At 32.6% G+C, this 14,629-nt stretch overlaps 1 protein-coding gene across 1 annotated transcript in view; it reads left to right on the top strand.

The window, feature by feature from the left end:
• LOC145693522 (G-protein coupled receptor Mth2-like) overlaps positions 1–14,629 on the top strand; it is a 47,425-nt gene that overhangs the window by 8,031 nt on the left and 24,765 nt on the right. The window contains exon 2 of the mRNA XM_081769593.1: positions 3,130–3,208. Within this exon, the coding sequence (XP_081625719.1) occupies positions 3,130–3,208 (79 nt within the window). The remainder of the gene's footprint in view (positions 1–3,129; positions 3,209–14,629) is intronic.

Genomic DNA, 14,629 nt, shown 5'->3' with positions numbered 1-14,629 from the left:
TGAATGCGTACTTGCTTCAATGCATAATGGAAATGTTATTGGATGTCTATACGATAAACGAAGCTAAATATCTTTTGATCTATGACTATGACGATGATCTTTCACTATGACTTAGTTCTTGAATTCGTTAATTACACTCTTTAGTATGCATATCAATGGATTTGTAACCGAATGAGTTCTACGGGATCGATTGAGAGAGGAGACACAGTTGCTCAGTTGCAAGGAGTTCATCTCTTGTGCGAGGCGTCCCTAGTTTGATCCCCACCCACTCGAGTTCCTGTCGGAAATTTCGTGTTTCCTTGGGTCTTCCAAGTTCTCTCATTTCTTCCCACATTTTTATTCCATAATTCAATTTCATAGCTCCATCCGTGTGTTTTAGCCTAGCTTAGCATGAGATGGGACTACACTTAGAAATTTGATTTCATTTACATTAGCAACAGAAAAAAATCAATTGAAGAAATAGGATGAGTAGTGTTGACAATATCAATTCTTTTTCATTTCTTCAGTAACTTGAATTCTTTCTGCCGAATAAAGTATGTAAAGTTAACTTGAATAATGTAAGACATATATATGTCTGTATGTAAGACATAACATTATATATTGTATATATCATTATACAATAACATGTTTCCTGTAGTATTTGTACCTAATATCACAATTTTTAAAGAATGTGTTTAAAGTAAAACACCACTCACAATATATGTGAATGTAATTTACACGACATTACCAAATCTTAAAGAGTCAAAATGTCGAAACAAATAATGACACAAATATAACGACCATCTGTTAGTCGTCAGACTCACGCTTTTAGATACTACTAGAACAAGAACCTATGAAAAATTTACACATAAGCCACATTATAAATCTCTTTTGAAATCAATCTCGTTCATTTAGTAGGCTCAACCAGTATGGAAAGTTAATCATTTAACATTCCATATTGGTTGAACCTATCAAAAGTCCGTCTTCTGTAACTGTAAGAAAATGTACACTCTAATTCTTTGCTTCAGTGAACTATTCGAATGTTTATGTTCCTCGTAAAACTTTCCCTTACTTTTCCTAAAATATTTCCCTGATCGTATGAAATTTCCTTTGAAATTGTTAGGTGAAATAGGAGTGCTTTTTATGCCTTTAATTAAAGTTTGATGTTGTGCTCATAATAACGCAAGGAAGTAGAAAAGGGTGGAAAACTTGTCTAAGTCGAAAAAAGAAGACTCAATAGGTTTTATTTAGATGCAAAAATAGCACATAAAGAGTTTTATTCTAAAATCAACAACTATTTTATTTATGTTGATACTAAGAAGTATTTCTAATATCCTTCTATTGGAGTAAAATGATACATAATCCTAGACTGCACGCGAGAAAGACTATAAGTCAAAAAAAAAAAAAAAACAGATTTTCAGGAGGCGATTTTTTATTTTACCAAGCATAAGTATGAATTACTTATACTAAAGTACCAAGACGCGATTATTCAACTCACGTTTAGAATAGACTTATGCGAAATTAACCGGAGATGGAACATGTCACATATATATCTCATTTTTGGTTTATCTTATTTTGGCCAATTTCTGACTTATATTGTTTCTCCCACGCAGTCTAGAATTCTTAGAATGCTGTATTAATCCATGCTGAAGGAGGAGGAGATTTCCAATTCAACTCAACGTGTTCATATATATATGTTTCGTAGGCCAAGTAATTTTATTTAAAGTTAATGTCCTATATTTAGTTTAGATATCTAAACTACTGGGATAACAACAAACTGGAAAATTTAAACAAACTAAAAACATAATAAAAATAAAAATAAGTGACTTCAAGAACACATTAAAAAACAATAATAATAATAATAATAATAATAATAATAATAATAATAATAATAATAATAATAATAATTTCCTTTCAAAAAACGTTAACCGATTTCAACGAAAGAGTTAAAAGGTAGAAATAATATAAATGCCAAAACGGAGAAAATAACGATGAAGTGTTTAAAAGTAGAAAATAAATCATTCCATTATCTATAAAGAAAGAAAATATCTGCAAAGTCAAACAAATTAATACCTTACCTAAAATTTGTTTCAGTATTAATTTCATGAAGCATTAATTTGTTTGGTTTCGCAATTACTTCAAATTATTTAATAGATAGTGATAATGAATTATTTTCTGCTTTAAGTGCTTTATTATTATTATTTTCAACTTATTAACGCTTTTATTATTTTCTACTTTTTAGCGCTTCTGTTGAAATCGGTTAATACTCATTAAAAAGAAAAAAATGTTATGTTTAATTATTGTTGAAATATCAATTTATTTCCTTGGAAACTAAACTGAATAGTTTTGAAAGTATTGATACGTTTGATGACTGTTGGAGATTTCAATGGTGAATGTGATTTTCGTTGGCAAGATGGTGTAGAATGTTTTACATCATAGAGCGTCATGCTCTTTAATTCTTTCAATTTAATTATTAACAACAATTTCCATTCTGGACATAATATAGTGCATTCCAGTTTTTATAGTGTTTTACATAATTTTTTTGTATGTTCTACGCTTCTGCCTTCCTTTTTCAATAACAAACTAGTGTGGAAACAGAACTATCTGAAACAGGCCAATTCGTCCATTTTGGAACGGGCCATCTTTTTACAATTATAATAACAACAAGAAGATTTAAGACAATTTTAGTGAAACAGTCAACTTGGCCTTAGTGCTGTGACTTTAATTTTAAAATCTCCCGCAAGGGAGATGCATAGATAGATTGATACGTTTACTGTCCATTTTCAGGACAGAGTCTCATTTGACCTTACACTTGTAATAAGTTCTTCAAAGATCAATTCGTTATTCTATAACGAAAGGCCATCTTTCTCACTGTTCATTACGTATCATTTGAAAGGTTAAGCATCTCATTTCTTTTCAAAACATCATCAGTCCTGGACTTCCAAGAACTTTTTCTCTAATTAAAGTATCTTCCTTTCTTTGACCGAAGCCCTGTTGTAAAGGAAAAAACCAAATTATTGATTTTTAGTTCTTTTAAGAGAAATGGAAATTGAAAACAGAATAAATTGTATATCTGAAGGCAATGCTCTAGGTGCAGTGTGTTATTCTACTCCAGAAATAATTCTCTTTTTTTCTTTTCTTTCTTTCCAGTATTGATAACGCAATACTTTTTTGTAGCATCGTTCCTTTGGCTCAATGTAATGTCTATTGACATTTCTTGGACTTTCAGGTAATGAACTTTTTAGTTAATTTAAATTTAAAATCACCTTTAATTTACATTCAAAAATATATTCAGAAACTAAATAATTAATTATCTTTATATGGCAGCAAACTCTTTTTCTTTTGGTTATAATTAAGACTTATAAAGTTTTTAGTATATATTTATATTTAATTGGTCTATTTAGTTATTAAGGTACATATGAGCTCACTGGCTCAACTTTCTGAAATTATCCTCTTACTAAGTTGTAAAAACGTTGTAAAAACTTAAAAACGTGCTGAGAAATTGGGCTTTGAAATCCTTAAAATTAGTATTGGAATAGCTTAAGATGGTAATTGTTATGCACCAGTTGACTAGTATATGGACAAAATATCGCGGCCGAAATCCCCAAAACAAAAACTCATACGTTGGTCTCATCCGAAGAGGATCAAACTTGGCATGGTAGTGCACTTTGATCTGTTTGTTAGCGTGTGAAATATTACGTTGTGTAGGCTGAGAGTTCTCAAGTTTGAGAATGTACAATTGAATTTATAAATCACTGGACATAATACAACATAATAAATGCCAATTTAATAACAATCAGTCAGTCAGTCTTGAACAAGAAAATAAGAATCTATGCGTATTTCACTTGTAAAATGATTATCTATGTCAGGGCGCAAAATTTCAAAGGCAGACGCATTCGCCGAGCCAAAAACAATGGTCGCCAGTATCTCTCACGTACAAATTATGAAAGGTCCCCTCTTCCACGGCCTTTGGTTTGACAAAGAAAGAGATTACATCAGGGCATAAAATATTAAAACCAGACAGTTAGATTCAGGATAATCAATTTTGAATTGGACAATTCATATACATGTTAGATGAATATCTTACTTTAAGACTTCACTTTTGTGTAATGCTCTTTCTCTGCACTGAAGTATCAATTGTCATTGCAGTTTTCGGATCAAAGTCCTTAAGTGAAGGGCCATTGATGGAAATTGTCAAGAAATCATCCAGTAAGGAAGGGCGAATTACAACATTGTGAAGACCTCATTTCCCACGTCCGTTGCGAAGATTTCATATTCCATGCTTTCCCTCACCCAGTGACAATTATTTTCGTACGAATCAAAAACTATGCAGCCCAGTGAGTTAGACAGAAACCATTCCTACTGAACACTGGTCGCCATTTCTAAATTGCTAGTCGCCAATAGCGACCTGGCGACTAGAAATTTTGCGCCGTTATCTATGTGCTACCTTTTAAATTTAAAGTTATAATGATATATAAAACATTCTACACGGAAAAAGTCATTGTGGTGGATTTTGTACTGTCGGAACTCTTTCCTAGGTGAGATTACATCCCGTGAGATTCTGGTCAGGCAAGATTCTGTCTTTCGAGATTTTGAACGGCGAGGTTGTGTCCAGGCAAGATTTTGGCCCTCGAGATTTTGCTTAGGCGAAATTTTGGCCAGTCAAGATTTTGGGTAGCGAGGTTTTGGATACGTCTCATTTTGGCCAGTCGAGATTTTGGGCCGCGAGGTTTCGGACACGCAATGTTTTGGTCGGGAGGATTTTCGCAAGCAAAATTTTGATCCGCGAGGTTCCAGGCGCGATGTTTCAACCAAGAGGTTTTGTATCAAAACCTAGTCGATCTTATATTACATCTTTAATTTATGTGGAAGAGCAATTTCAGCTTAAATCATTTTTCGTTATAGAGAAACATAGAGGAAAAAAATTCAACACAGGAAAATTTACTTAGGTTGTTAAAGTTTTCATGTTGTTAACACAAACATTGTCTGTGTTGTTTGAAACATCATGTATATATATAGGGCTAATTAACATATATTTCATATGCATACCTAATAAATGAATGAACTAGTGGTTGAGGTATTCCTAATCTTACATAGTTCAACGATTAAGTATGTTCAAATATGTGAACTCTGCATTTCGTAACATACCGGTACCAGTATGAAGAGCTTTTTTACAGTTCTGTTTCCCTCCTCCCACTTTGTTATGATTTCGGTACCTGAACTGATCGATATTTTGCTGGCTGTTTGGTATTCTGGTTAAGTTCAATTATATGTTTCAAGATTTAAAATTGAATTGAGCTGCTCAAACGAATATAATTGTGAAATTAAGTTATTAGGTGGAATGGATTGTGAACGAAACACGGAATAGTATGTAAGTAGTTTAATTTCGGAAATATATCTGTAGATAGCAGGAGAAAGTTGATTGGTATGTGATGGCTCTTAACCCAAGTTGTTAGAGTCTTCAAGATTTGTGGTTGTAAGCTGTAACTGCATTTATTTCCGGTGGTTGAAGGAAGCCATGCAAAAATGAAAGCTACACCGACAAGGCTCACACATAATTCATGGATTTTAAAAGAGTTGTCCAATATTTGCTGTAAAAGGTTAACAATATTACCTATTCATAATTGTGTCTATAATTCATCGAATATAAAAGTCATTTACACCATTTGATTGAACTCGCTTTCTTACTGTGTCCAAATACTTCGCATTCTATTATCAATTATTTCTGCTGGCCAAATCTTACATTTAATGGAATGCCTGTTGCTTTAAGTTTTAAAATAACTTTCTCACCGTTTTTCTAGTTTTTACTTAATCTAAGTTTTCCAAAATATGCATAAACAGAGTGTCATTTATGTATACTGGGTGTTTCAGATAAAACGTCCTGTGCTTTATAAATCATAAACAGTTGGAAACAAACGAATGAAACAAAACGTGAGATTGGGAAAATGTCAGAAGGTACATTAAATTGAGTGTTCTGCTTGCCCTACAGAGTCTCTTTTTATGTGACCTCGGGGCACTCGAAAATTTTAAAATTGTAAAGTAAATAATTTGATATTTTATTTACAGGATCATTGAAAAACAAATAACTTTTATAGGAATTACTTTTTCGTGTGAGGCACAGTTTAGGAAGTGACCACCATTTATCTGTGAGTTTTATAAAACTATGAAAGGATTCAGAATTCAATGGTGTCAAGTTCGCAAATAATGCCCTACTTGACAGATTATTCCCTACAAAAAAGATTTTCCATGAACTTTTAAATAATGTATCAATATAAAATTACTTATCGTGCAATATATATATATATATATATATATATATATATATATATATATATATATATATATATATATATATATATATATATATATATATATATATATATATATATATATATATATATATAGGGAGACGCTGTGGTGCATATAAGTTCCCTATTCGATATGTCCTCTGTCATCTTCGGATCTCACTTTTTATATTGTGTGGATTTTAGACCATGGACATTCAGAATTTTATAAATTTTGACTTTATTTGTGTGACGTAGATTTAATTTTTTGTAACAACAAATATAACCAATATAAATTTATTCTTTCTCTTAATCCTAGGGATGTAGCCTATTTTATAAGCTGATGTTGTTTTTACACACAAAATTAATTTTACTACTATTGCTGTCACTCAACTCCATCTACAAGCATTATCTTCCCGTATGGTTAACCTGATTCTATTCTATCTGCAGTTTTTCTTTCTTTCCTTTTTTTTTTTTTTTTTTTTGAGTCTTACGGGAAGAAAGTTATATTTATTCGACTCGGGCACATTTACATACCATTATTTGCTTTTTAGTTAAAGAAAATCTTCTGTATAAAAATAAGTATGCGTGTGTTTGTGATTCTTTGCTAGCAATGGCTTGTGTAATGAAGCTGTAACATAAAATTTGGAATTAAAAGATTTTACTATTTACTTTAAATATAAAAACCAGTAAATATTAACCCATGACTGATTTTTAACATGTATATTACTTGTAAATTTATTTGAGTTCTTATAAGGTGTAAGAATAAATTCAGAACGAGCGAGTTAGTTATTGGCATTCCACGTGTTTGTCTTGTTTAAAAAGCAATAGTGTTCACGGCTATAGAATGGAGCTGTTGTTCACATCTTTGGCTTGGAACCTTATTGAGACAAGAAACAGCTCATACGAATAGCGACGCGACACAGTGGTACAAAATGCCAAAAACGTGGCCAAAATTCAAAATCTCTTTCAAAGTGCACAAAAACGGGCATGCTGTGGTTTTTGTCCTCACTAACCATGAACTTGATATCCAAATTGAAAACTTCAAAATGGCGGATCAAATTTTGAAAAAAAAAAAGTAAAATAAGGTAACAAAAATTGTATACTAGGGGTTTTCATATCACTGAATACAAATTTGATATCAAAATGGAAAAATTGAATATGGTGGATCCAATATGGCGAATAAAATTAATACATTGACATATATGGGTACAAGTAAAGCCTTTTGCCAGTGCACTGTTTTCCAACATTAGGTATTTTCTTCTTGATATTCCCATTCATCATTGATATACACGTCCGTGTGTCAAGACATTGATGTCCCAGCTTTCATATACTTGAAAATAAAACGTCTTTGACAACTTTTGAAGCACTCAATTTTCCGAAAGGGCGAATACTCATTTGCTTAGCGTAAGCAAATGTTTTAACGTCATTATTATTGTGAATTTCTTCAGTTCTTTGGTTTGAACATTCGCTCAAAGATAAAAATTTCGAGAAAGGTGGTCGATCTTTGTGTTTCCTTGATGTTTTAGCAGTATTACGATGTATACAAAACGATAATATAACACTTAGCCATTCATTATTCTTGTAAGAAAAAAATTCGCTCATCCTTTCTATTGGCCTCTTGATATTTGTCTCTCATTCTACAAAATAAAGATGCAATGCGTGTCTTCATATCGCACAGTGGGACGAAATGTCGAAAACGTGGACAAAAGTCCAAAAATTAAAGGTTCGATTTAGTGATTTTTATCTTTTGGGTTGGCTAGAGTATTGTTGGCACTACTGAAATCCGGCAATGGGATCGGTCAGCTGTTGTTTGTTGAAGGGACGCAGCCGGTCAAATGTGGAGTTCGTTTATTAGTGTCGCGTTAGGATATATCCACGAACAATAAAGTGCATGTTCAAACGTGGATACAAGTTTGCAGTCAACACTGATTCCAAATATTGAAAATGGAGGGTGTTGAGCAAGGTATGTACTGAATTATAAATGCATAGTCACTTGTTATATGATGTATAAACCATTGTTATTGTTATAAACCATTGGTTGATATATAAACCATTGTTTTCAAAGAATTATATTGAAAAATACTTTTAAAAAATCATATAATTTAGTTGAAAGCAAGAGATAAGTTAAAAGTTCCACGGAGTTCCACTCAGTTACCCTTTTTTTTTCTAAGCTAGGCTATATTAACTTCAAGATAAAACGACAAACTCCTTCTACTAGCTTCTATTCCGTCAATGAACAACAGATGGAGACACGGCTGCAATATTTCATTTTTTCATATCTATATTTAAAAGTGCAGGAAAATTCTTAATAGTGTTCAATTTGGACGAAACTTGGTTTTGTATAGTAATTGACCTTGCAGATTACGAATATGATGTCAAAATTTGAAAATTCTAAATGTTGAGCCCAATATGAAGTAAATTGCAAAATTGATATACAGAAGTAGAAATTTTTGGTGAATAATTACGCGATATTTTATTTCGTTTTCTAATGCTATTGATTGTATGTTATGATATGATGTTGAAAGCTTCATTTTCTTTTCAATTTCTGCTAGTGACACTAATACCATGCAGTATTCCAGAAAAGAAATCTTTTTGGAAATAAAGCAGCATTTAAAGTGCGACATCATCGTCATAGTTGAGAATCTGGAAAAGTCTCTAAGTGAAAAGAGTGGGCATCCTGTTAAAATACCGGAAACCATGAAGTCGACTATTAAAGTGTTATGTACCAAACTAAAGACTAAATTTTGTGAGGCGAAGGGCCGGGAAGATTATTTCTTAACGAAAAACGAATCATGGCTGGATGCTAAGCTAGACTTCTCTGTGACCAAGACGACTGAAAAGCGTAAATCAACTGGACGACCACCAGCAGAATTTGATAAGATTTCAGATAAATCTAAACGCAGAAGGACGGAATATTTTCTTGCAAATTATTAGATATATAACTCATTTTCTAATTTTTGTCGTATTGTATCAACTATTTATCCTTTTGAATTTTGAACATTCCCTGTACGATTCATCATCACCTACTTATCAACATATAAACACAAGTTTCGGACTTGATTATTAATTCTTTTTTTAAAATTTTTACCGCCATATTGCATCCGCCGTTTTGAATTCCCCAATTGTAAAATAAAATTCATAATCTGCATGCTCAAAAGCATGTAAATACAAATTTTGGACTTATTGATTTGACTTTTTTGAATGTTTCCCGCCATATCAAATCCGCCATCTCGAATTTTGAAATTTGAACACCAAATTCGAAATCAGCATGCTTGGAAACATATATTTACACGTATTGGACTTATTTACACGATTTTTTCAAAAATGATGTCCACCATATTGGCTCCGCCATTTTGAATTTTGCAATTTTGACATCATATTCGTAATCAGCACGGCCAGTTACTATAAAAAGCCAAGTTTCGTCCAAATTGCACAATAATTAGACTTTTGTCCACGTTTTCGACATTTCGTCCCACTGTGTATCGCCACATATTTTAATACAACGGCCACTCTTCGAAGAGAGGCGATGTTTCAAATTTTCAATTATGATTTGTAGATCGCTTTTCAAATGGTCTTTCATCAAAACAAATATTATTCGATAATTGGATGATTTCATCTGTTGGATCTAAAATTAATAATTAATATTGTCAAATAATTACTTTTGTATTACTAAATTATTTACCGTTATTCAATTCAATTTATTGTATATATTTCTATGAATTATAAAATAATGGAAACTAAAATATGAATACATTGATTATCCTTTTCTATGTTATACTAAAGTATTTTTCTTCTTTTTTATTTGTTGCCTTTCACTATCTTATTTGCATGTATCTTGTAAACATCATTTTCATTTATTTTATAATAATTTTGGCTTTGTTTTTTACTTTTTGTTTAACATTAACAAAATACTTAAATATTCTTTAACTGCAACCTTTTATTCAATCGCAACGTAGAAAAAAAGGCGCAGGTAAGCGCAGCTGTTTTTATCACATTCTTGTGGTAAATTGATCATAGATTATGCGCTAATACAAAATTTAGCGGAATGGGGCGTCTAGTGTTGTAAAAAACGGTTTTTTTTCTGTGAAGTTTTTTTTCAATAAAAAACATCGTTCTTTTTCATGTTTTTTTTTCAAAAATCTGTTTTTTTTCTGGCAACTATTATTTATTGATTTATGTTGCAGATTATTGAAATAATCAACAGAACTTGAGTCGAAGCCCTCGTAACTTACAAATCGTTTGTTTCTTTGAACCTATACGAGCAAAATTGTGTGATTATTCCTTTCGGTCCCAGGTCATTTTTGGCGTTTTCCTACATTTCCAGTTAGTGACTTATTGCTCAAAAACTATTCATTCGATTGATATGGTTAAGGCCTTGTTTTTAAGAAAATGGATGTGGCTATTTTTTGGTGTAAGTTGCATTGCAGTGTTACCAACGGGTGGGAAATTATTGAGGGAAATGTAGGGGTGAAAATTTACAAAAAATTCCCTAACCGAATTGCAAAATTTTTTTGTATCTAGCACCACTGCTGCTATATAGGTTCAAGTCACCTAAACAAATCTTTGGTGTGTTGGCAAGGTACAGTGAAATCCTGAAGTCGCTGGCTTCCATTCAAAGAGGGAAAGAAAAAATTATGTCATACACATGAAATTTTGACACTTTTTACGCCTCAGAGGCAAAAATCAAATATGCCGGGGTACAGACAGCTTCTCTAATTATCCTATTGAAACTTTTTATGGTGCGTTCTATAGAGCAAAGAGGAAGCTTTCAGGTAGTGGTACATTTGTTTCAATGTAGCCAGTAAGAGGGTAATAATGGAGGGGAAAAGAGAAATTTTTCGAATTTTTTACCTAATAGCGGGAATTAATTGTTTTGGCTGGAAACGCTGCCATCAGACAGACGAAAGCTATCTGAAAATAAACCGTAGTACTCAAAGAATATATCCTACAAGTATCATGGCGATATATAACAAAGTAAACATGAAATTAAAAAAAAAACTCTCATTCTACCTCAGAAATTCACCATTTTCTTACAATTTCCAGAACATGGTTTATTATAAACCTCAACTGTGCTTCCCCTAATTATTCTAGTAAAACTTTTTATGGTGCGCTGTGTAGACTAAGGATGAGGCTGTTAGACACTGGTTTGAATGTTATGTTTGAATGTAGCCAACAAGAAGGAAATAATAGAAATAAAAAAGGGAATTTTTTCCAAAATTTGCCCCTAAAATCTGGAATTAAAATTTTCTGTAGCTGGCAACACTACTATCAGACACACACAAACTATCTTAAAATAAGCTTTGGCATCCCTCTAATATATCCTACAAGTATTGTGACGATATCGAATAAAGTAAGCATGTCAATAACAAATATCTCATTCTACCTTTAAAAAAAATCACAGTTATCTTTTCAATTAGAGAACAAGGTCCACTGTAAACCTCAACTGTACTTCCCCTAATTATCCTATTGAAACTTTCTATAGTGCGTTGTGTAGAGCAAACACGAGACCTTCAGATACTGATACGTTTGTTCCGATATAGCCAACAAGAGGGAAATAATAGAGACAAAACATATATTTTTTCCAAAATTTCCCCCTAAAATCTGGAATTAAAATATTCTGTAGCTGGAAACACTGCAACCAGACAGACGCAAACTATCTTAAATTAAACATTGGTACACCACTAATATATCCTACAAGTATTATGGCGATATTTAAGGAACAAAGCTTCTAATTATCAAAAATATATTACGGTAAAGAGAAAGGCAAGGAAAAAACTAGAAAAATCAAGGGCTAGAACCTAAATACGAATTTTACGTGTGTCCCCTAATTACCCCATGTAACGATCTGTACTTTCGTTTGTTAAGTAAGGACAAATGTTCGATTGGCGTAAGTTGACTTGCACTCGGACGTATAGCTACGGATTTATAAACAAAAATTTCTAATTTTTTGCCCAAATATAGGAGAATTTTAAATTCCCTAATTGGTAACACTACGCGCAGGCCCGTCCAATTGATGTCAACAGTTAGGTATCCATCCGAGGTATCTACCTGGCAAGTCTTAAGGATGTCTTTCTACAACGAAGGAAGCTACAGGGAAAAAAAGTAAAGGAAATTCGAAATTAGAAAATTATCGAATTTTTTACTGGGCTGAAATTCGACACCGGAAGAAAAAGAAATTAATATGATAAACTATAGTCCAACCACATTTTGCAAGAATAATATTCCGATATCTTAATTAGTGTCCACACTGGAGCGGATTAAACAAGTGACACACCTGTGTGTGCCACTTTGGCCACCTTGATCACCAAGTATACACTTGATTACATTTTTTTGACTACTAACTCGTGTTGTTGTTGTAGTTATAGTCTCGACTAATAATAATATCGTTGTAAACAATAACTTTATAAGGAATTTTTTTTCTCCTTTTTACATCTTAGTTCCAACACTGTTGGTGAGAAATGTAGGGTGTTTCAAAATAAATTATGGGGTTTTAAGTCTTCGTAGTGCTTATTACATTTTACGAACAATTATAAGCAATGCATAAAGTAAAAGAGCACCTCAAACAGTCTTTGCTACAAGTGTTCAATGTGAGATTCATTCATCACACGGCACACATCTAGTCGATAGGCTAGAAAGGCCCATAAACTTTCCGCCATATGGCACAAAACACATTCAATTTAGGGGAGTTTCGTTTCAATTGTACCATCTCCTGAGGATTTGCTGACGGCCAGATGCAAACATTATGAGTGTTCACATTAGCTCTTAGGTGAAAAGTCGATTTATCACTGTAGACGACACGATCCAGAAAATCTTCATTGTTATGCAGCAATATTTCACTTGCGAAATTGGCACGTAAACCGTAGTTTAGGTTTTAGACCTGTAGCAACTGTAAACAATAAAGACGTAGTTGCAAGCGTCTCCTTAATATTCTTCACACAGACGGTTGCACTGTACAGGTTCAGTCTTTATTAAAACACAAAAAGCTTTCTGCTCCCTAGTCTCCATCTTTGCTACTTGCTCTTTCTAACGGCAGCCAGAAGAAACAACGTATGCACATGCGTGCGTACAAAACTGTTTGAGTTGCTCTTTCATTTGATATAATATTTAGAATTGTAAGTTAATTGTAATAGATACTACAAACTGTCAAAAACCTAATATTAATTTTGAAACACCCTGCATTACTTCAAATTGAGTCATCCTATATTCAGATCCTAGTCAATTTGTCGCCTCGTGCAATGGCATAATTTGCCGCCTCCCCCTTTCTCCAGAAAGAATAAATCTTAGAAGTCATTATTTTAAGTATGCTACTCCAGCATGAACAACAAAGGTGAGGGTAAGTGCAGTGGCACTCAGAAAGGCTTAAATACTTACTAAAAATGCAATTCTATTTTTTCTTTAAATGTTAATCTATTATGATAGTGAAAGATAAAGCAAACACACCTGCATAGGAAAGATGGTAATCCTTTTTATAGAATTCACTATCGAGCTTCAATCTCAATGTTTCAGTTTGCAATTCCAGTGCAACTAGCTCTTTTATCTTTATTTCTTGATTTTTCTTCTACATCTTCTAACATTAAAAAAAAACTTATTTCTATCTTCAATGATAAGGAACTTGCTTCTGACAAAAACAAGACTACTTTCATATCATATCAATGGAACAGACATTCACTACTATTCGAGAATTGAATTCTTGCATTTGACAACAATCAAGCAATTTGTGCTCGGATTTATTCGACCATTTGCTTTAGCATTGTCCATGTGGCCTTAAACTAATGCAACCTAAACATAATTTATGAATGTAGTATTCAAATAGAAGGTCAGCTTAGTAAATGTAACTACCATCATCATGAAGTCTGTTTCCAACAAGAAATAATTAATTTAAATAATATACTTATGACAGATTTTGCCGGACCATCCAAGCTTGCCGTTCCACGCAAATGTACGTGTTGCATATATACAGTGGCGTATTTAGGAGGGCTTCCGGGCTTAAGCCCCCCCCCCGAAATCGTACTTACTTTAGTAAAGTATATGAAATATCTTGCAGAATTTTCACATTTTCAGGCAAAGCCCCCCCGAAAGTTAGCAAAGCCCCTCCCGAAACAAAATCGTAAATACGCCACTGCATATATGGTAGAGCCGGCTCTGCATATCATATATATCTAGTCGACAAATTATTTATATATGACATTTAGAAAAATACTATTAGGCAAATTAGTATTTGTTTTTACCTTTAGACAAGTTATTGGAATTTTATACTGTTTGTGACATTATTTTCGTACTTATTAAAGGCCTGCTTTCACAAAAAAATATTCATTTCTACTTTTATTTCTTAGTTGATATTGATGAAAACTGCTGAAACCCGA

The sequence above is a fragment of the Thermobia domestica genome, chromosome 1 (assembly GCF_964235325.1).
Source record: "Thermobia domestica chromosome 1, izTheDome1.hap1.1, whole genome shotgun sequence".
NCBI lineage: Eukaryota > Metazoa > Arthropoda > Insecta > Zygentoma > Lepismatidae > Thermobia > Thermobia domestica.
The sequence above is the reverse complement of the archived record's forward strand: the minus strand, read 5'-3'. Positions and strand labels throughout refer to the sequence as shown.